At 38.4% G+C, this 20,997-nt stretch overlaps 1 protein-coding gene across 4 annotated transcripts in view; it reads left to right on the plus strand.

Annotated features, from left to right (window-relative positions):
• Positions 1 to 20,997, plus strand: part of nup54 (nucleoporin 54) — a 71,286-nt gene that overhangs the window by 15,955 nt on the left and 34,334 nt on the right. For 2 of the 4 annotated variants that reach the window (XM_039750780.1, XM_039750779.1), the window contains 3 exons: positions 2,340 to 2,414; positions 11,278 to 11,442; positions 17,088 to 17,168. In XM_039750780.1, the coding sequence (XP_039606714.1) occupies positions 2,340 to 2,414; positions 11,278 to 11,442; positions 17,088 to 17,168 (321 nt within the window). The remainder of the gene's footprint in view (positions 1 to 2,339; positions 2,415 to 11,277; positions 11,443 to 17,087; positions 17,169 to 20,997) is intronic. The other 2 variants (XM_039750782.1, XM_039750781.1) reach the window with 1 other exon arrangement.

The raw sequence follows: 20,997 nt of genomic DNA on the forward strand, positions 1-20,997 counted from the left end.
TGGTGTTGCCAGAAAGTTCAGTGATTGTGTAAGTAACAAAGTTCTTGTTACACACTGTGTGGCACATAAACTGGAGTTAGGTGTACTTGATGCTGTAAAAGACGTATGCTATCTTAAAAAAGTTTGAAGACACCATTAAACGCATCTGCAAGTTTTATTCTTTTTCACCAAAGAGATGAAATGAGCTGCAAAATCTTGCATCAATTTTGAATGAAACCTTGCTTATGCATTCAGAAATAAAAGCCATCAGATGGGTATCATCAAAGTCCAGAGCACTGAAAGCTGTTAGCCAGGATTTACATGTAACTGTTACCCACATGGGGCAGATGAACTGGGGCAGGCTAAAGCCATCCTACATGACCTCAAGCAAGTAAAATTTATTAAGTATCTATATCTGATGATGGATGTACTTTCTGCTATTACAGCCACCTCAACTCTTTTCCAGAGCAAAGATTTGCTGATATTTGAAATTAAGGAGGCCATTGACACCTTGTACACCAGATTGCATGCCATGACAAAGGAGCCAGGAGAAAACCTTGCAAAGTTTTATAACCTGTTTGACAAGAAGTCTAGTACATTTGATGGATACTTAAAGCTGTCTGGTGGTTTCAGAGATTTTTGTGAAGACAGAGATGTTCATGATCTCCTGAAGAGCATGGTTCAGTATATACTTACCAGATTCTCTGACCTTGATAAGCCTCCTGTGTCAGATATGAGGGTGTTTGATTTCAGAATCTGGCCACACACTCTGTCTGAACTGAGCACTTATGGAAACTATGAAATCAAGAACTTGTGTCAGCAGTATAGTGATTTGTTGACTGATGAGCAAGTTAAACATGAACCATCTGAATGGCAAGCACTTAAATTGCAGATATCAATGCAACGGCAGTACCATCCACTTGCTGTCTATACCTCAGTTCTGCAGAGGAAAGAAGAGTCTCTGAAGAATGTTAGTGTGCTGATCTCACTGTTCCTTACAGTTTCTCCTTCCACAGCTTCGTGTGAGAGATTATTCTCCAATTTGAATTTAGTAAAGAGTTCTCTAAGAACCCGCCTGACTCAGGAAAACCTTCAAAACCAGATGCGCATTGTTGTTGATGGCAAACCTTTAGAAGAGTTTGACCCACTACCAGCTGTGGAATTCTGGCTGTCATCTGGCAACAGGCACATCATTCATAAAAAAACTGAAAAGTCATCAGCATCCACTTCTGCAGGACCATCAGTCCAGGAACCATACAGTTCAGCTCAAGAAGAAATGAACAGCATTCAGCCCATGCTGTCTGAGATGGTAAAGATTCTTGGGGGAGAAGATGTTGCAAGACAAAAGCTGAAGAACATGGCAGAAAATGAATCAGGACAGTGCTCTGTTATGTAACTGTAATATATGAAAAAAGAACTAGTGCAGCTATAATGAAGGCATTGTTTATTAGTGAGTTAAAATGATAAGGGAATCTTGCACATAATGTTCTAGAGCAAGGTGGAAAAATACTACTCCCTGAAAGAACATTTTTAAAATGGAAGGCAGTTTTATATAAATAAAAGAGATCAGAAAAAATAAACTATTTTTCACTTTTGTTATTTGCTTATGGGCAAGTGAATTTAACTGGCGGACAAGTAGAAAAAAATTGGATTTCCACACCCCTGATATATTACATTAAATGGGCGTCAAAGATTGGAAGCCAAATGTCTGCCTTTAATAAATCCAGTTTGGTCTTATGATATTACTGAAGGCAGCACTTTCTCAGTCCTTCTAAGTAGAACTTGGGAGAGTACCTTAACATCATTATTTAGAAGTGAGATTGGTCTGTATGATGCACATTGTAATAAGTCCTTATTTTTCTTAGGAAAAATGGTGATTAATGCTTGGTGAAAAGTTTGAGGTAGAATTTTATTGTCTCTAGCTTCTATAAATGTTGCTAATTAAAGGGGAGCTAACTTGATTGAATATTTTTAGAAATTTAACAGAATGGTACATCTAAATCAGTAGGTGTCTGTTAAGAAAGGACATTTCAATATCACTATTTAGGGGTAACCCTATGTAGAAAATCTAATTATGCCAAAATCTTAAACATGCCTTAATGGATTTCCTTAGTTAAAAATTAAATCTTTATGACAATTTTATAGAAGATTTAAGGTTTATTGAAGTTTTTTCGTAGTTGTTTTTTTATGCAGAGTCATTCTTTTACTCCCTTGTTTTCTTTATAATTTAGGTAATGATAATTTGTAAAAGGTTGATGTTTGCTTCATAAACATTTTTAAATTTTATTTTGATGTTTCTACTCTTTGTACAATACAGACTTTATATTTCCCTTTACTTTAGTATATTTATTTTTCTACAGGTCTTGCTGCACCAGGCTTTGGAACCACAACTACAGCCTCATCAACAGGTTTTGGATTTGGAGGAACAGGAACAGGTACTTTTTTGTTTGTTCTTTTGTCCTTGTACATCCATAATATGTATCTGAAGCCAATACACTGTGCAGACAAGGAGCTGGAAAAGATGAAAACTATACATTATTTGATTTGGTTGTCAACTTATGACATTGCCTACATTTCATTGTTTATGTTCTGTTACTGCCCTTTTGGTACATTGCTTAAAAGAAAGTAAGAATGCTATGTAATGGGGATGGAATGGTATAATGATGGTAGAGTAGACGAGCACTCGGAGCCCCTCAGCAGTAGTTGGCCCTTAAAATGATTGTTGTTTATACAGTGGCTTTATGTGAACTGTGTGTATTAAGCAAATCTCCTTTGGCGAGTCAATAGTAGCGCCTTCCTCATGCCACTTTGCTTTGGATTAAGTTGGTTTAACAATGTACATAATGCCTCCATGCATATGAGTGAAAGCTACTGATAATGCCAAACTATATATGATATACATATATGTTTTTAAACATACTTGCATCCCTATGATACCTAAATGGGATATTACATAGTACTATAGTACCTTTAAACACAATGAAAATGAGGTAGTTTGCCATACAACACTGTATAGTATATGCTAGTATATGCACAATAGCCTAATACAGTACTGTATTTTTAATGCTTGAATCTATTCAGCCATCCCTTACTTGAAATAAATGGCTTGGTATTGCTCTTTTCAGTGGATCTTTTGCTGAAGTGTTCAGTGCTTTCTGATGCAACTTGTTATTGTCAACCTGAACAAATTCACGTCCCCCAGCCACAAATTTAATGCTTTTTCTGTCTTCGCCAAATATTTATCACTAGGAACTTTGTTTTACCAGTTTTAGGAGTATAAGCAACCATAGCACAAATTTAATCTTTCTTTTCATGAATTGATAATTAATTCTTGTTGTACATCCTGGCAACTCCAGCATATTACTTTTTATATTTTAATAACTCAATAATTTTGATTTTCTCACTTAAAGGAAAGAATTTAAATCTTCTGCTACGCTTAGCATAATTGCCTGAGGCACCACTTTTACACTATGGGGGCACATTAAGGAAAATTAAAAGTTATATTTTTAGCGATACTGTGAGTATGGATAACATTTACACTGTGGATGATATATAGCATGACTAGCAGTGAGATGAAGGCTGCCTGGGTGGCTGGAGTGGGTCACAGTAAAACACAACGCACCACTGGATCATTCATGCTGGATGTAGTCTGACAATGTTCAGGCGGGTGGGCGATTAATTGAATTCTTGAATTTTGAACTTTTTTCAAACCATGAGCACATGAAACCTTGGTCAGCAAAGCTGTGGTTGAGCTGAAACTGTATATATTTTTAGGCAGGTTACTTGAAATGGGCAGAGAGAGTAGGAAACCGTATTTTTTTATCCTGTGTTTGGTTGGTGACAGCTTTCTGTGTAAAAGAAAAAGAAGTGTTTTGACATATAAGAGGTGTCTGCATGCACAAATAATCATTAAATGATTTGTTGTTTATTAAAAAATACTTTGCAGTCTAAAAAGTATATAGAAATCCATTATACTGGTATATGCTGAAGCCACCCACTCTTATTTAACACTAAATTAGTAAAAATACATGTGTTTGGGACATTGTGAGCATATGACACGATACCTAACATTAAGATTATGCAAGATGATATATTTTTTTTTCCATGGGTGTTTTGTTATTGGTTGCAGTGTTTCAAATTATGTTCCTAATCAAGTTCAATGTATTCAAAATGTTATTGTAGTTGCCAAGATCACCCTTTTTGGGAGTTTTATAATCACTCCCTTCCTCCATAAAAGCATTGGACTAAAAATTTATCTTGGCTATCACTACCAACAGTGTGAGGTGATTAACAATATTGTCATTTTTGGGTGGAGTATTTCTTTACAAATAAGTACAGGAATTAGACAAATTCCACTTTAACTTTGTTGTGTATGATTGTAAGAGAAACCGGCACATATTTAAGTAAACTTCACCAGTTTTGTTGATGGCCATATCTTGTACAGCTGTCAGAATACTGAAGCTACCTTATCTAGCTTACAGTTTATATCCAGGTGTGCTTCTCCTTTTCTACAGGTTATGTTCCCCAGATAGGGAAAACTTTGCACTTCCTCCACCATCTGCTGGTTCACATGTACATATGTAGCACCTGGTTCCTTCACCAACATCACCTTGGTCTTCTCTAAATTCAGTCTTAGACCATCTTTAGCTGCGCTATCATTCCAAAAAGGTGTGAATTAATGACCCATTTCATCACAAAGTCAAAGTTGGTGAAAGTATGTAACCTTGGCGAGTACCTGTAACAATGTTGAAAAACTTGAGTTCAGATGTAGAGGGCATTGGTGTGATGTTCTGGATGATGCAGTGTATAGAATATTGCAGAAAACTGGGGTATTACCTTGGCGGTCAGAGTGTGATGTGCTGTTATGCTCCAGTTCACAAAGCAGAAACTGGGAAGTGTTGTTACAATGTACCAATCCAGTTCAAGCCCTAAGTACATCAAAGCCAGTAGTGACGGCATGCTTTGGTAAGTTTAAATGCATACTCCACTCAGTAATGGAGTTCCTCACAGACAGAGCATGGGGGAGGTAAATATTGCGGTGGTTTTTAGTGAGCTGCTACTGGCAACTTTTTAAGTAGAAAGTTAAAGTACTGGTGAGTACCCGCCACCACTAAAACGAAGCTACCCAGATTTCCTTGGTCAAATGTTAATAAGGAGGAGCAACATGCTGAATAAACAGAGTAGATAGATAGATAGATACTTGATTAATCCCAAGGGGAAATTCACGTAATCCAGCAGCAGAATACCGATACAAAAAAAAAAAATTAAATTAAAGAGTAATAAAAATGCATTTAAAAACAGACAATAACTTTGTATAATGTTAACGTTTATCCCTCCCGGGTGGGATTGAAGAGTCGCATAGTGTGGGGGAGGAACGATCTCCTCAGTCTGTCAGTGGAGCAGGACAGTGACAGCAGTCTGTCACTGAAGCTACTCCTCTGTCTGGAGATGACACTGTTCAGTGGATGCAGTGAATTCTCCATGATTGACAGGAGCTTGCTCAGCACCTGTCGCTCTGCCACAGATGTTAAACTGTCCAGCTTCATTCCTACAATAGAGCCTACCTTCTTCACCAGTTTGTCCAGGTGTGAGGCGTCCTTCATCTTTATGCTACCTCCCTAGCACTCCACTGCGTAGAAGAGGGCACTCACCACAACCGTCTGGTAGAATATCTGCAGCATCTTATTGCAAATGTTAAAGGACGTCAACCTTCTAAGGAAGTATAGTTGGCTCTGACCTTTCTTACACAGAGCATCAGTATTGGCAGTCCAGTCCAATTTATCATCCAGCTGCACTCCCAGGTATTTATAGGTCTGCACCAACACTTTGACTGCCAGGATATTGAACATAGTTCCCCAAATTGTTTTCAACTGTTTCTATGTTCAGTGCTTACAACATTCAGTTCATTGCATGGTCCACGTAAATGTGCAGCTTGTAAAAGTCAGTGCTGTATGAAGTAAGTTAAAATACAGCACAAGTCTGTGTGTATATTGCTTTTGACCTTAAGATTACCGATCAGAACAGTACATTCAATTCTGATCTTTTTTTTTTTTTATAAACAGGATGTGCTACAGCATGAAATTGAATTTATACCCCAAATTCCCATTATTCCTACTGATTACATATTTTAATTCAAAACAACACAGTTTTCTATAAATTTTCTCTTCCAATAACCATCAACAAAAGCCAAGGTCAGTCAGTAAAAGCAAGAATTGATCTATGTCACAAATTTTTTAATTCTGAGCAATTGTATGTAGAATATTCAGGTGTAAGGAACTCCAGAGAACTAATATTAACCCTGATTTAAAAAGAAATTCACAGAAAGCTCCTCAGTTAGTGGCGTAGCACTCCTGATTCATTGTCTTTGAAATCACTGCTAGTGCTAGTCCTTAATGCAAACATCTGAAAACTGCCATTTCCATCCTCTATTTATTACTGTGGGGTATTTTCTAATGTACCCGTGTCTTTCCTTCAGTGTGATTTGAATCATTCTTTGTTTTCTTTACATATTTATCTGTGTTTCAAGTAGCCAGTCTTCATATAGTTTTTATTATAGGAATACAGAAAACAATTCTTTTGTTTAACTTGTGCCATACTGAATTGCTGTAAATTTACATCCAAGTTTTTTTTTTCCTTTTACAATACAAGCAATACTTGTTTTTTGTTACGTGTAAAAAGATTAACCAAAAATCTGGGCCTGGAATTATTTTATTTCTAAGTGAAAGACATTATTTGTTCACTGTGAAATATTTTTATTTAAATTTTAAAATGACCTTTTTTGTTTTAGCATAGCGGTTCTCAACCTGTGGGTCGTGACCCCATTCGGGGGTCGAATGACGATTTGCCAGGGGTCGCCTAAGACCATTGGAAATATGGGTTTTGTCTATTCTAATGTGTAAAACTTATTGTACAAATTTTTTCCATTGGTAGTTACTAGTTTTTTACTATAATTGTCATTTGAGGATAGATGTTGCAGACAATTGAATCAGAATAATTTCAAACGTTTTAATTGTAACGTTATTATTTTTAACTGTTTACGTCATGCTGTTGCTGTGATTTACACACTACTTCTTCCATTTCCGAAAACATATCTTTGCGAAACAGGTTTTTCCAGCTTGTTGGTTATCCGGTGTAAATACAGAAGTAGATTTGTTGCAGAAGATAATCGTCATTGTGCTCTTGCAAAGACTGTCCCGAGAATTTCTGATCTGGTGAGAAAGAAGCAGCCTCAACCTTCGCACTGATGTTGGCTTTTTATGCATACTGTTGCAACAATTTTGTAGCAATGTACTGTAGTTTACTGTTGTTATATTAAGACCGTTACCCATGCTACGCCATGCTTTTCACATTTTCACATAAGTATACAACATGAATACGGTGAATACAGTTGAATACACAATGAAGAAAAACAAACGTAAGTCATAAAGACAATTTCATTTATTTGTAATTAGAAATAAATATTTCACAATATTTAATTACATATTGTTTTTGTTCTTAATCACTACGCTTTAATTATGTTCTGTTTGTAACAATGAAAATACATCCTGCATGTCAGATATTTACTTTACGATTCATAACAGTAGCAAAATTACAATTATGAAGTAGCAACGAAAATAATTTGACGGTTGGGGTCGCCACAGCATGGGTAATTGTATTAAAAGGTTGCGGCACTCGAAAGGTTGAGGACTGCTGTCTTAGCAGCTTACAATGTGGCTAAAGGGTACATGGTTCCATAGGTGAATGAAAAATTCTCAAGACTTACCAAAATACATTAATCTTTCAAGCCAAAAATGTTATTGAGTACTGAACAATATCTTGAGATATTACACATATTGCAAAACCACATTACAATCTTGTTAAACAAAAGGCAAACCGTTGTTGTGACATTTAGCCATTTTAAAAGGAGGCCAGCTGTGTGCATCACATTGCTAGCTTCCCCATTCATCTTCCTCTGTGGAGACGTTTTAGTCGCTCAGAGACTCCTCACTGCAGCCTGTGGAATGGGGAGAAGAAACCTGGTCCCAGAGAAATGGATTCACCTCAGAAAGTCCTCGTCAAGCACCTGTTGTTGACGTTACTGAATGCTAATGCTCAGGTATGTTGTTCTGTAGACGCCTGAACAACAACTGAAAAAGGCACACGTATGATCACTTTTATTTTTTTTATTATGCAGAAGACTATTTCTTTATGTTAGAAAGAATGCCTGCTGGTGCTAGATTGATAATGCACATCTGTGCTTGAGTGAGAGAGAATATTGAGCAGGTCGTATGTAATTAAGTGAAAGTAACTGAACAGGTAGGTATGCATTCATCCATCTACGCATCTTCTTAATCCGCTTATCCAGGGCAGGGTTATGGGGTATCCGGAGCCTGTTCCACCAAAATGGACGCAAGGCAGGAACAATCTCTGGATGGGGCATCAGTCCATTGCAGGGCAAACTCGCATACACACATGTGCCACTTTAGCAATGCCAATCCACCAAGCCTGCATGTGTCTGTACTGTAAGACACACTCTAAAGGTGTTATATTTTAAATTTTGAGTATCAGCTCTGTAGGTGATAATTTAATCTAATGTGTTGTTGTAACTATGAGTTGGTCATTGATAATCTGGCAAAATACTACTGAATTTAATAAATAACCAAAATGTTTGCTAAAGGTGTGACTGTGTATATTAAAATCCCCCATCAACACTACACAATCATAATTTATGGCCAAATCGGATTAAAGGATGCCAAATTCAGTCATTAGCATTGAATATGGCCCTTTTGGTCTATAGACTAGTACTACAATTGTGCTGTTGAATCTGTTTTAATATTTTCGAGTACCTCAAAGGGTGTAAGTTCGCCCACATTTTTAGAGGCGGTTTGAGGTTCCTCAAATAGAATTATCTATTTGACTATCTCCTCGACAAGTATCTCTTGATCAATGACGGAATGTATAACCGTTTGGTGATTCCTCGGCTAAGGGAATAGTGTCAGATTTCCTAAGCCAGATTTCTTTGGGAAAACACAAATCAGATTTTATACTTCATATAATATCATTTACCAAAGCAGCTTTATTTTCAGTAGACCAAATATATTGTAAGCAGCATTTTGAGGTCTTACATTTGAGACAGGGGCAGTACAGTGGCACAGTGGTAGCGCTGCTGCCTCGAAGTAAGTAGACTTGGGTTCGCTTCCCAGGTCCTCACTGCGTGGAGTTTGCATGTTCTCCTCCTGTCTGCGTGGGTTTCCTCCCACAGTCCAGAGACATGCAGGTTAGGTGCATTGGCGATCCTAAATTGTCCTTAGTGTGTGTTTGGTGTGTGCGTGTGCCCTGCGGTGGGCTTGCGCCTTGCCCGGGGTTTGTTCCTACTTGGTGCCCTGTGCTGGCTGGGATTGGCTCCACCAGACCCCTGTGACCCTGTGCTGGTATATAGCAGGTTGGATAATGACTGACTGACATTAGAGACATATGAGTAAAACTAATGTAAAAACTATATACAGGTGGAATCCCATTGTAACAAAATGAATGAGACCATAAAAATATTTAGTTATAACTGAAATTTTGTTATAGTGAATATGGGGAAAATATGTATACACTGTCACTGCTAATTCTGTAAACAGTAAACCAAGGGTAAAGAAATTGGTTGTCCTCTGTGGATCAGGCTTACAGTGTAACTTGCTTGTCGCAACAATGTTAAGAACATTTGACACCGGGTTCTTCCTCACACTCTCCTGGTCATTCTGGTGATTCTGAACTGCTGGTGTCCTAATCTAAGATGAGAGCTAAACAACATGGCCCATTTATTCTTCAAAATGCCCCTATTCTAAAAATATTCAAATGTCTGTGGCATCAAGGCTTTGTTTTAGCAGTCATGTCTGCATTAGTAATTGGCATTGATCTTCCAAATATTGAAAAGGCCAGTACTAAAATGCATATCTGTCACTAAAAACTGCCATTTGGTTCCATTGCTTAGGGCAAAGAAATTAGCCTATCAGTGTATCTGGTGGGCTTTGACAAGTTAAGTTTTTTTTTTTTCTTGATACAAATGTTAATTGTTTTGCCAGTTTTTCCCGGGAATATTTTCTAAATTGTTTGCCAACTCCAACATACAGTATTTTCTTTAATTGAATTGTTAAGGTTAATTCATCCATCCATCCATCCATTATCCAACCTGCTAGGATAATTCTTTTCTAACATTTCAACCCTGAATTAATGCTGAAGTAACTTCAGCTCTTTTGCTAGTAGAAATTAAAAGCTGCTGCGTACCTTTTTCAGGTTTACTTGCAAAAATAATATGCATGTTACAATAAATGAAAAAAAAAGAAGAATAACAATTGGGGTAAACAATGGTGCTCCCGGTCTGTACAAGTTTTTTCTCCCAGCCCCCAGAATTAGTTGCATGTAAAACAAGAATGAGCACATTTATTGATCTCAGTACTGTATGTAGAAAAACAAATGTAATGCTTGTTATTAGCTTTTGCATCTTTCGGTTAAACCTCCCAACTCAAAAAAAAAAAAAAAGAATCTTTGGTTTAGGTGTAGGAAGTGCTATAGTCATGTTTTGTAGACTTGCATCCAATACGTTTTATTTTTCCTTCTTTCTTCTAATGTGTAAGTAAGAATGACACACAACCATACATTTTTTTAACATTTGATATAGAAGTTAACACAGAAAACGCGATCATTTAAGTTGAAAAGATGCATTTTCACTGCATTACAGCTCCATATATGAGTTTTTAGGGTCGTCATTTTCATGTGCACAGAGTGTAGTGAAATTCAGGTATGAAAAAGTTTGGTGTTTTAAACATTTAAAATGCTTTTATTGTATCCTTCAAGTTACTTGAAATTAAGGGAAAATGAGACAGTGGCTGAGGAAGGTATAATTTTGACTGTTTGCCACTTGGCCTGTTTAATAGATTTTGCTCCTTTTTTTATATGTTGTTTAAGACTTTTTAAAATATCCTAAAGGCAGTAAGGAGAGATTTTTTTTCTTTCTTGGAAGATGTCTGAGTAAATATTTAGAATCTGCCATCTACTTGAACTTCTGCAAGTTAAGACAGGATATAAACTGTGCTTTCTGATTAATTTCCTGCTTTTCAAGTTTATGTCTACCCTACCTACACGCTCCTGCAAGCTGCCTGTACTTTAAAATCCTCTTTGTGTATAAAGTTCAGCTTCTCTTTCCACACTGATCCTTTTGCCTACCCCTTTTCCTTATGTTCTCTTATGTTCTGCTAAAACTCTGCTATACTTTTTCCTGTTGAACTAACCATTCCTTGCCTTGCTTTTTTGCTATTTCTTTCCTCCTTGCAGGATTTGGCGGCTTGGGTACAACTAACACCACTGCTGGTGGGTTTAATTTTGGGGGTTTCGGATTAAATTCTAATGCAGCAGCTGTCAGCTTTAATATTGGAAACTTTGGTGCCCCCACAACTGCAGCTACTGTTTTCAATTTTGGTAATAGCCTGGCTAGTGCAGGTAGATGTTTTTTTTTCTTAAAACAATTTTTTGTTTTTCTGTCCATGTTTAGCCATTTGTTTTGTTTATGTCAGTTGAACCCTCTGCCACAAGTCCATTATCATTGCATTCTAAGCATTGCTGCATCATGGGAGCTCTGAGGAGATTGAGTACTTGACACCATTTGTAGCTTTTTTCCCTGAAGTATACACAGTCTTAAGTAATTAACTTTATTATAATTTTCTTGGTAAGCAAAAGTATTTTTTTTGAAAGCTGAAATATATTTCTTTCTCCTCATTGTTCTTTATTTACCATAGTCTGTATTCATTTCACCAATTTATTTAGTCATTGTGATCAGTACCCATTTTCAGATGCTGACTCAAAATAGAAAAATAAATATGCATTTGCAAGATATTTACTAATGATTTAATTCTGTGTAAACTATTCTTTTACTTTTATGTACATTTAGGGCCAGATATACATGAAGATGTGGTATCATTAATTAATTGTGAAAAACATTTGTTCCTGCCTTGTGCCCTGCGTTGGCTGGGATTGGCTGCAGCAGTCCCCCGTGACCCTGTGTTGGGATATAGCGGGTTGGAAAACGACTGACTGACTGCCTGAAAAACATGAGTTTCCATAAAAGAGCTGCAAATTCATATAGTATGCCTCCTTAATTCACTATTAGTCACTAACAATATGCAGCATCTTCACTGCTCAGTGTTAACAAAAAAAGAGTGTAATTCAATGCCAGATTAATTAAGCACCACAATGAAAGTACAGTACAACAAAAACAAAAAAGTATGAATTATTGCTGGCGCAGTTTGGCATAGTGCCTGATAGATTATTTAAGCAGCAATTATGAAAAAAAATCAAACATAAGTACAGTAAAAAACTAAAAGTGTACACTAATCATAGGCAAAGTAAGAGAAGTTTTGGTAAAGAGTGAGAGAACTTGCATGCTATTTTAGTCTAGTGTAGAGGGTAGTAGTGACAGCACTGTCTCGTTCAACATTTATAACTTGTAAATGATGGAGCAGAAATTTAAAAAGTAGCAGAATAGGCGGAGCCTCGCAGTTAGACCTGTCTAAGAGATCTAGATTGTATAAGCAGCATTGACTATTGGAGCAAATAACATTTACAAGTCAGTAGAGAAAGACATTGAGTATGTTCTCTGTGACTCATTTGTTGTGCTGAAAGACGTTTAAAAAGAGGGTTGCAGTAGTTAAACTAGAAAGTTTTAAAGGGTTACTTCTTTCTTTCTGTTTTATTGATGATGAAATGAAAGTGTGACTGAAGCAAAGATGTGGATTTCACTGTGTATCCTACTGTTCAGTATGACTCCCATGTTGTTCAGAGTGAATGATAGGATGGTTTTGTAATACCTGAGATTTTGCTGGGAATAATTCAAGCTTGCCTGACAGGAGTTCGAGACTACTAAAGGATATTATTTGTGAAGCTTATTGCTTTGTAATGTGTGTGTGTTTAAGGTAGTTGCTTCATAATGTTTAAAAAAATGACGAGTACAGATGTACAACTTAAAGCACATTATCCTTTTAATTATAAGTTTTTTTTTCTTTTTCTTTTTAATGGAGTTGAATGTAAAAAGGCACACTGATACGTGCATTACTTTGACTTCTAAATATTCATTTATTATCTGATTTTTTTTTTTGTTGTTGTTGCGGTGCTTGGTATGCAGTAATGACCAAGCCAACCCCCAAACCTTTTACAGATGATTTTTTTTTTTTTAAAAAGCAAAGCTGCAACTCTAAATCATGTCAAATTAGTTGGAATTAGATGTTTGTTTACTAAATATACAGTAGTTAAATAGAATATGGATCAGAGTATTAAAATGTTAGGTATATATTTGGTAGCTGCCATTCTTTTCAACATGAATGGTGGCTTTAGAGTTGCAGTTACATGGTCATTTGCATGAAAGTGTATAGTAAATAAAAATAAATTTGATAGAAAAAAAAAGAGTTTGTACGTAATTTTTTTTTTTTTGCTGCAGGTGAGACTCTTTCCTAGGTGCTGTTTACTATTCCATTCTCTGTGTGATGTGTTATGTTTCTTATGCAGTAAAGTTGTATCCCTTGATACTAGTAATTTATTTATAATTTTATACTACACTAGCATTAACTCAAGGTGCACAATAAACAAATAAAACAAGCCATACTTGATAAAGGTTATATTGGTTCTCATTAACATTTTCTGGGTATTAACTCTAAACTTATTGCAGTATTATTGTGATGAATACAAGGGCCTGGTATCGGCACTGATGTCCCAATTTGATTCTAATTTTATCTTGACTGAATTAGGGTGCACTGATACATTTGAAATGGTTGTGTTTGGTTTTTATTTTTTTATGAATTGCTTAACCATGCATAGAGAACATTAATACAGTGCAACAAATTTCAGTAACACTTTATTTGAAGGGTGTCTGCATAGTGACTTAATAACATATGCTTAAGCATGGAATAACTTTTAAGAAGAAATATTTAGATTTAGATTAGTAATAAACCGTTGCTGCACTACACTGATTCAAAATTCACAATAATTTAATTAACATATGTATCGCCACATCGGAATCCACACATATTATGGGGTGTGGTGGCTCCTTGTTTTAACACAATGTAATGGCGTCTATTTTATAAAACATCTATATCATCTTGCGAATAATATTATAAAATAATCAAGTATTGCTTCATAAATAATAAATGTTATTCAATAACCTGTTTGTGTGTTATGAACTCCATGTAAACACACTTCAACTAAACTTTTAGCCAAATTTATTCCCCTGTTGGACATATAAAATAATCTTGAATTTGTCAGAATTAAAGATACAGTGGGAAGACTCATTTCTATAATTCTACAAGTTACGCATCTTCCGTTGCTCACTTGTATTAGTCATGTTAATCAGTCTTGAAAATGTGTCCTAGCACCTCGGACAAAAAGGAAACATTTTACAATAAGGATCAAGAGCTGATACTTGTTGATTGTGTTATTGAATAAATTGAACAAAAAAGATAAAGAACTGGTCATCGTGACTGATAACATTGCCAATATGAAGCTCCTTCAAGTCGGAGGATTTGCCCGCTTGATTTGCCGGGTGAGGCACGTTGTAGGGTCTCTTATCTTTATGATAAAAACTGCTATAGGTTCTGTTGAGTTTATTTTTTGGGCATGAGGCAAATTAAATTGAAGCTTGGCGCTAAACTCTGTCTTGATTGTAGATTGTTTAGGCTCTGCTCATTTAGATGTTGACTGAGACATTGTTTCTGAGTGATGTCGGGATAAATGATTTCTCAAATTTGTTGTGTCACAACAATAAGTAACTTCTATGCTGTACACCTTACATATGGCTTTGCTTTTATCCAGTGAATCTGTGGCAAGTCCACACATCTGAATTAAGTGTCTAAGACGCTGATTTTAGATAAAACTGACACACCATTTTATATGAAGTAGTGAAAGCGCTTTTTCCATAGAAAGCCTTGGGATTGGATGTTAAAAACGAAGATGAGCAATAATCCACATGTATTAATTGAGCAGGATTTAAGAATTTTAAGAATCTGAGACTTCAAGAATCAATATCAAATTGAAAGTGAAAAATAATGATTAATCATAAAATTGCTATTTTTACCCAGGCCTAATGAACAGTATTTTGTGTACATTTCTATGTTCTGTGTACATTTTTTGACATCTGTAAAGCTTTTTTTTTTCGAAAAATTATTATTAACTAAATAAGTAAATTAAGTAAATGTTGTTCATGAAAGGCTCCACTTTTGAGACAAGGGAAAACTGTATAGCATGGTTAATTTTAATTTGTTCTGAGGAAACAATCATGGTACTAAAATGACAAACTGTACATAGTAATGAATGTGCTGGAATGGTCTCGACCTTGTCCAAAATGGTTCCTGTCATGTGTCCATCCAAATGATCCTTAGGCAAAGTCTTGTTGCCTGATACTCTGTAATTATGATTTTGGGTTGAGTTTAGGGTGTTTTATCGATAGCTAGACAAATAGTTTATTGATACCAATTGGAAATAAGTGTTACAGTGGGTCAAGTCGCACATGAAGCAGTTTTTCTTATTTGTATGTTAAAAACAAAAGACAAAATAAGAATAGGTCTATCAAACCTAATTGTGTATTGTTTTGACACTGGGCAGTGTGTTAAGAAATTATTTTGTGCTAGTGAGGAGAACAAGAAAGCAAAACTAATTCATTACAGGTTTTGTTTGCAGCTGTTTTAGTTTTACGAGAAATTTATGTTTTAAATCTTTTGACCTTTTTTAATTGTATTTAGAAATTGACAGTCTGTACAAAATATTTAAAAGTGCTAGAAAACATAGTAGAGGAATGGAGGAATAGCTGGCCCTTCTGTATTTTAGTCATGGTTATGAAAACGCTTAAAACACAGCTCCAGCACAAGAACCATAACCACAGTCACCATCTTGACAATGCTATTTTTGGAGCACTTTGTAAATTACATATATCAGTAAATTGACAAAAAGTCCATTCAGAAAGTAATTAAATCATTTTTATTTTTGTATATTTTATATACTTGTATTAATTGGTTTCTAGGATCATTTGTTATTGTCATGTATACAGAGTACAGTGAAATTCTTACTTGCATGTGCTCATCAATACACAATATATCATCACTCTGTAGTGCCATGATTAATAAATGTAGCAGTCTTACCTGGAAAATCTCAGAACACAGTTTACAAGACTATCTACCATCTTTTTTATTAAAAAAAGAAACATTTAATTTACCTCTTAAAGGATTGCTCTACCCAAAAATGATTTTTATATGTTGCTTATCTCATGTAGATTGTACTTCTGACCAAGGAAAAAATTATTTAATCATGTTTTTTCAGAGGATGGGCATAACTGATAGAACAGGAGGCTTTGGTGACCAACACTGGACAACAACAAACATCTCAAAAACAGACATGAAAAAAGATCTTAACTTTGCTCGTGTTGCCTAATCCACATGTCATCTAGTCAAATGCTGATAATGAGCCAAACACTTGCATTTTTAACTAAAATATTGTCGAATAAATCCAGTATGACTCTTAAGACACCATCAGTGTTGCTTAAAGAACAGTTAAAACAAATACATCTTCACTTGATGTCAAAAATCTGAGTAAATTCTGGAGCCTGTCAGGGTTCTTTTAAAGGAAAGCGAGTTAGCAAAAGGTGAAGAAGTTGGTGGAATTAGCCTGGGGTTACAGATCTTCTTCGGGTTCAGTGACTTCAGACCTGTGGAAGAAGTAGACAGACACTCATCTGTACTTTCCTTTGTTTCGCGCCTCTAGGCACATTTGAATCATCGAATCTTCAGTACTAGATAATTATCATGCAATATGCATAGTTCAGCGAGAATTAATTTAAAAATAACAGTACAGTACAAAGCTGTGTAAATTCTACTGACTGAAAAGATTTCCTTGGTTTGATCAGATGGTCAATGTTCACCATGTTTGGGAAAGCAAGTAAAGTTAATAAACTTAACATATACATTGCAAAAAATATGCCCTTCTCATTTGTTTGCTAGTTCATATTGTTCCTTTGTTGTATGTCTGACAACATAAATGATTTTTCATATTAAGCATTTGTTTGAATTCACTTTTTTCCCAGATTTGTTTTAATTTCTGTTTTTAAACAGGTGCATTTGGGGGTTTTGGAGCAGCTACAACGACCACTGCTCCAGGGTCTGCTTTCAGTTTCACCACTCCCTCCAGCACAGGTTAGTTCTGATTTTCTGTTTGTTTGCTTTTTTGCCATTTATTGAGAAAGTTCAAGTGAGTCACTAAATTAAACTATTCTTGATTTAGTCCCTACCTAAGGTTACACCCCATCGCTATATACAGTATAAGATTGATGCATTTCACACAAGATTAAAGATACTGTATATTTGAGCCTGAATCCACCAGATCATGAAAGATTAATTGGCATCTTATGTTATTGGACATTAATGTGACAGTTGAGAGAATGCCCCCATGAAAGTGACCAAGTTGTTTTTACTAACTTCTGACTGCCCTACCTAATGATGCATAAATAACATAGCAGTATAGGAATTTGACACACATTACAGCAAAGCTCGGTGAGGAGATCTTTCAATATATAAATTACAGTTTGAAGAAAAATGTACTAGTGTTTCACTCAAGCATAAGCTGATAGAATAATGAACATGAAATATTGGACTTGCTTAATTAGAGTGAGATCACTCTGTCCTCCCCATCACATTGTCACGTTCCATTTAATGGTAAGCCTGGACATTGTTATATTCTCAGCTAATTAGCTAGCATGGTTTTTTTTGAGGTGAGCAAAATTAATTTAAGTAAGAAGGGTGTAGATATACGTTGTAATAAATGAATCAAAAGACAGCATAAAGGTTTGGGGTTTCCGGCCCCGTATACTGTAAAATTCTCCACAATAAACAAAAAATTCCAGGTCATACATAAACTCAAAAACTGCACATATGCACGACGGCAAAGATGCCGTCGGCGGACATTTTATGGGGGAGGAGCCGGAAGTGGAGGAATGCTGGGAAGGAACCGTGGGGAAAGATGGGATCGATGACATCAGGAACAATGGAGGAGGAAGGGCGGAAGTAACGTGCTGCGGGAAGAATGAGGCTTATGGCGGCGGAGCATCTTTTTTTCTGTAAGAAAGAAAAGGAGAAAGGTTAGTACCCCGCCACTCCCTGCCGGCGAATGTCTTCCCAAGCGTGTTAAGGTCCGTCCGCGATCTCCTATTCTCGCGTGCGTGACATGACCCCCCCTTCAGCCCAAAACTGTCAGGTCGGGCGGACCTAACCGAGAGGTCGTGGATACGAGAGAGGGCATCGACATTGGCCTGAAGTTTGCTGCAACAATAAGTGACAGTGAACTTATAAGGTTGCAAATCCAGAAACCACCTGGTGACCCGCGGATTCGACTCTTTGTGTAGGGACATCCACTGAAGCGCAGCGTGATCAGTCACCGGAGTGAATTCGCGACCAAACAGGTAGTAACGGAGATGGGTCACCGGCCACTTAATGGCCAAGGCCTCCCTCTCCACTGCCGCATACCTGGTCTCCCGGTCCAGCAGTTTCCGGCTTAGGTACATTACGGGGTGCTCGACACCATCGACACTTTGGCTCAACATGGCGCCCAGGCCTGTGTCTGAAGCGTCAATCTGGAGAATAAAAGGTAGACCAAAATCAGGCGTCCTTAATACTGGTGCCGACGTTAGGGCCTTTTTAAGGTCACTGAATGCATGTTCCGCTTTGTCGTTCCATACCACGTATAAGGGGGCGCCCTTCTTTGTTAAATTGGTCAAGGGTGCTGCCCTTTCGGAGAAACAGGGTACGAACTGGCGGTAGTACCCCGCCAACCCCAAGAAAGCCTGCACCTGCCTCTTGGTATTCGGACGGGGCCATTCCAAGATGTTCTTGATTTTTGAACATTGTGGTCTCACCTGTCCTCGCCCCACCAGGTAGCCTAAATACTTGGCCTCCTTCAAGCCAAAAAAACACTTACGAGGGTTTATGCGGAGGCCGGCTTTAGCTAGTGTCGTGAGGACAGCAGAGACCTGCAATAGATGCTCCTTCCAGGTGCCGGAATAGATGACTACGTCATCCAGGTAGGCAGCACTGTAGGACTGGTGGGGCTTCAGCACTCTATCCACCAGACGTTGAAAGGTTGCCGGGGCCCCGTGCAGCCCAAATGGGAGGACCTTGTATTGCCAATGTCCGCTAGGGGTGCTAAAGGCCGTTTTCTCTTTTGCAGATGCCGTTAAGGGAATTTGCCAATACCCTTTCGGCACCATCACTCGATCCCCCGGGTGGAACTCCCGGAGGACGGAGTTACAATTGTAACACTGGGCCTGCGCTACCTGGGCACGAGTCACGTGGTCTTTTAAGAGCGGCCTGATTTTACCGAGCCTGTCGCGCAGTTGCGCCACATACTCCAATATATTGGAGGAGGGAAGGGCCTCAGCCTCCCAGCCCTCTTTTAGTATGTCCAAAATTCCTCGGGGTTGTCGCCCATACAACAACTCAAAAGGGGAGAAGCCCGTAGAGGCCTGGGGCACTTCCCGGTAGGCAAAAAGCACAAGCGGTAGGAGCTGGTCCCAGTTCCTGCCATCCGCGTTGACTACTTTGCAGAGCATCTGTTTAAGCGTCTGATTAAAACGATCCACCAACCCGTCTGTTTGCGGGTGATAGACAGACGTCTTCAGGTGCTTTATGCAAAGTAATTTGGCAACCTCAGTGAACGTATCCGAGGTGAAGGGTGTACCCTGGTCCGTGAGGACTTCTTTGGGAATACCCACTCTAGAAAATAGATTGACTAATTCCCGTGCGATTATATTTGGTTTTAGCGGAGCGCAGGGGAACCGCCTCTGGGTATCGGGTGGCGTAATCCACCATAACCAATATGTACTTATGGCCACGGTTTGAGGTTTCCAGGGGTCCTACTAAGTCCACCCCTATTCTGTCGAAGGGAATATCGATCAGGGGTATAGGGACAAGAGGAGCGTGGTCCCTCCTAGGAATCTGGCGAATCTGACACTCCGGACAGGATTGGCAGAAACGCCAGACCTCCTCGTTGATCCCAGGCCAGTAAAAGCGGAGTTTTATCCTCTCCAAAGTCTTTTCGGCCCTGAGGTGGGCGCCTTGGAGGTGAGCGTGAGCTAGTTCACATACCTCCCGCCGGAAGGTACGCGAAACTAGCAGCAATTTCCGCACTTCACCCTCGTGGGTTGCCACCCGCTACAACAGATCGTTCTCAAGCACAAAAAAGGGCTCGCATGGTATGGATCTGTCAGCTTGTGAGCTGCCTGGAAGAACAACCGCATTCCGGGCAAACCGCAGGGAATCGTCTTTCCACTGCTCCCTCTTAAATGAGGCAGGCATGGACTGAAATTGGTGATCCAAGTTATTCAGAGGGTCTTGTGAGCTGGCCACCGGAAGAGTTCCCTGGCTCGTTTCTTCCCCGGCGGATACTTCCAGGTCAGGGTCTGTCACCAAGGAAGCGTCCCCCGATGTGCCCATGCCATTAGGGCCTGCCCCAGAGCATGGCGTGGAGACCACGGGAAGGGCGCCTCGCCCCTTCATAGCCAGACCCAACGAGGCCCCGGGAGCGGTGTGTGTCTTACCGCATTTTTTGTGTGACCAGTCTTGTCCCAAAATCACTGGATAGGGGGGTTCGAGCAACACCGTGACCACCAGCTTAGTCAATTCCCCCTTCCAGGTGATGTAACATTGTGCGGACGATACGACTTGGTCTCCCCATGCACGCAAGTGACTTGCAAATGTTGCTTTAGCCACTGTCGCGGTAACACATAACGGCGAGTCACAATGGTTATGTTGCTGCCGGAGTCAAATAGAGCCACCACCGAATGCCCATTCAGTAACACCACTCACGTGTTCGGACTCGCAAAGGGATGCGACGGGGTACAGTACCTATCCACTGTGGCCAAGGTGCAGTCCATTGGCTCCGTGGCGATGTTCATGGGACAGGACGGCAGCAGATGGCCGGTCTCACTGCACTTGTAACAGCGCGGGGAGGCCGGCTTTTCTTTGGGTTTCT

The sequence above is a fragment of the Polypterus senegalus genome, chromosome 4 (genome assembly GCF_016835505.1).
Source record: "Polypterus senegalus isolate Bchr_013 chromosome 4, ASM1683550v1, whole genome shotgun sequence".
Classification (NCBI taxonomy): Eukaryota; Metazoa; Chordata; class Cladistia; order Polypteriformes; family Polypteridae; genus Polypterus; species Polypterus senegalus.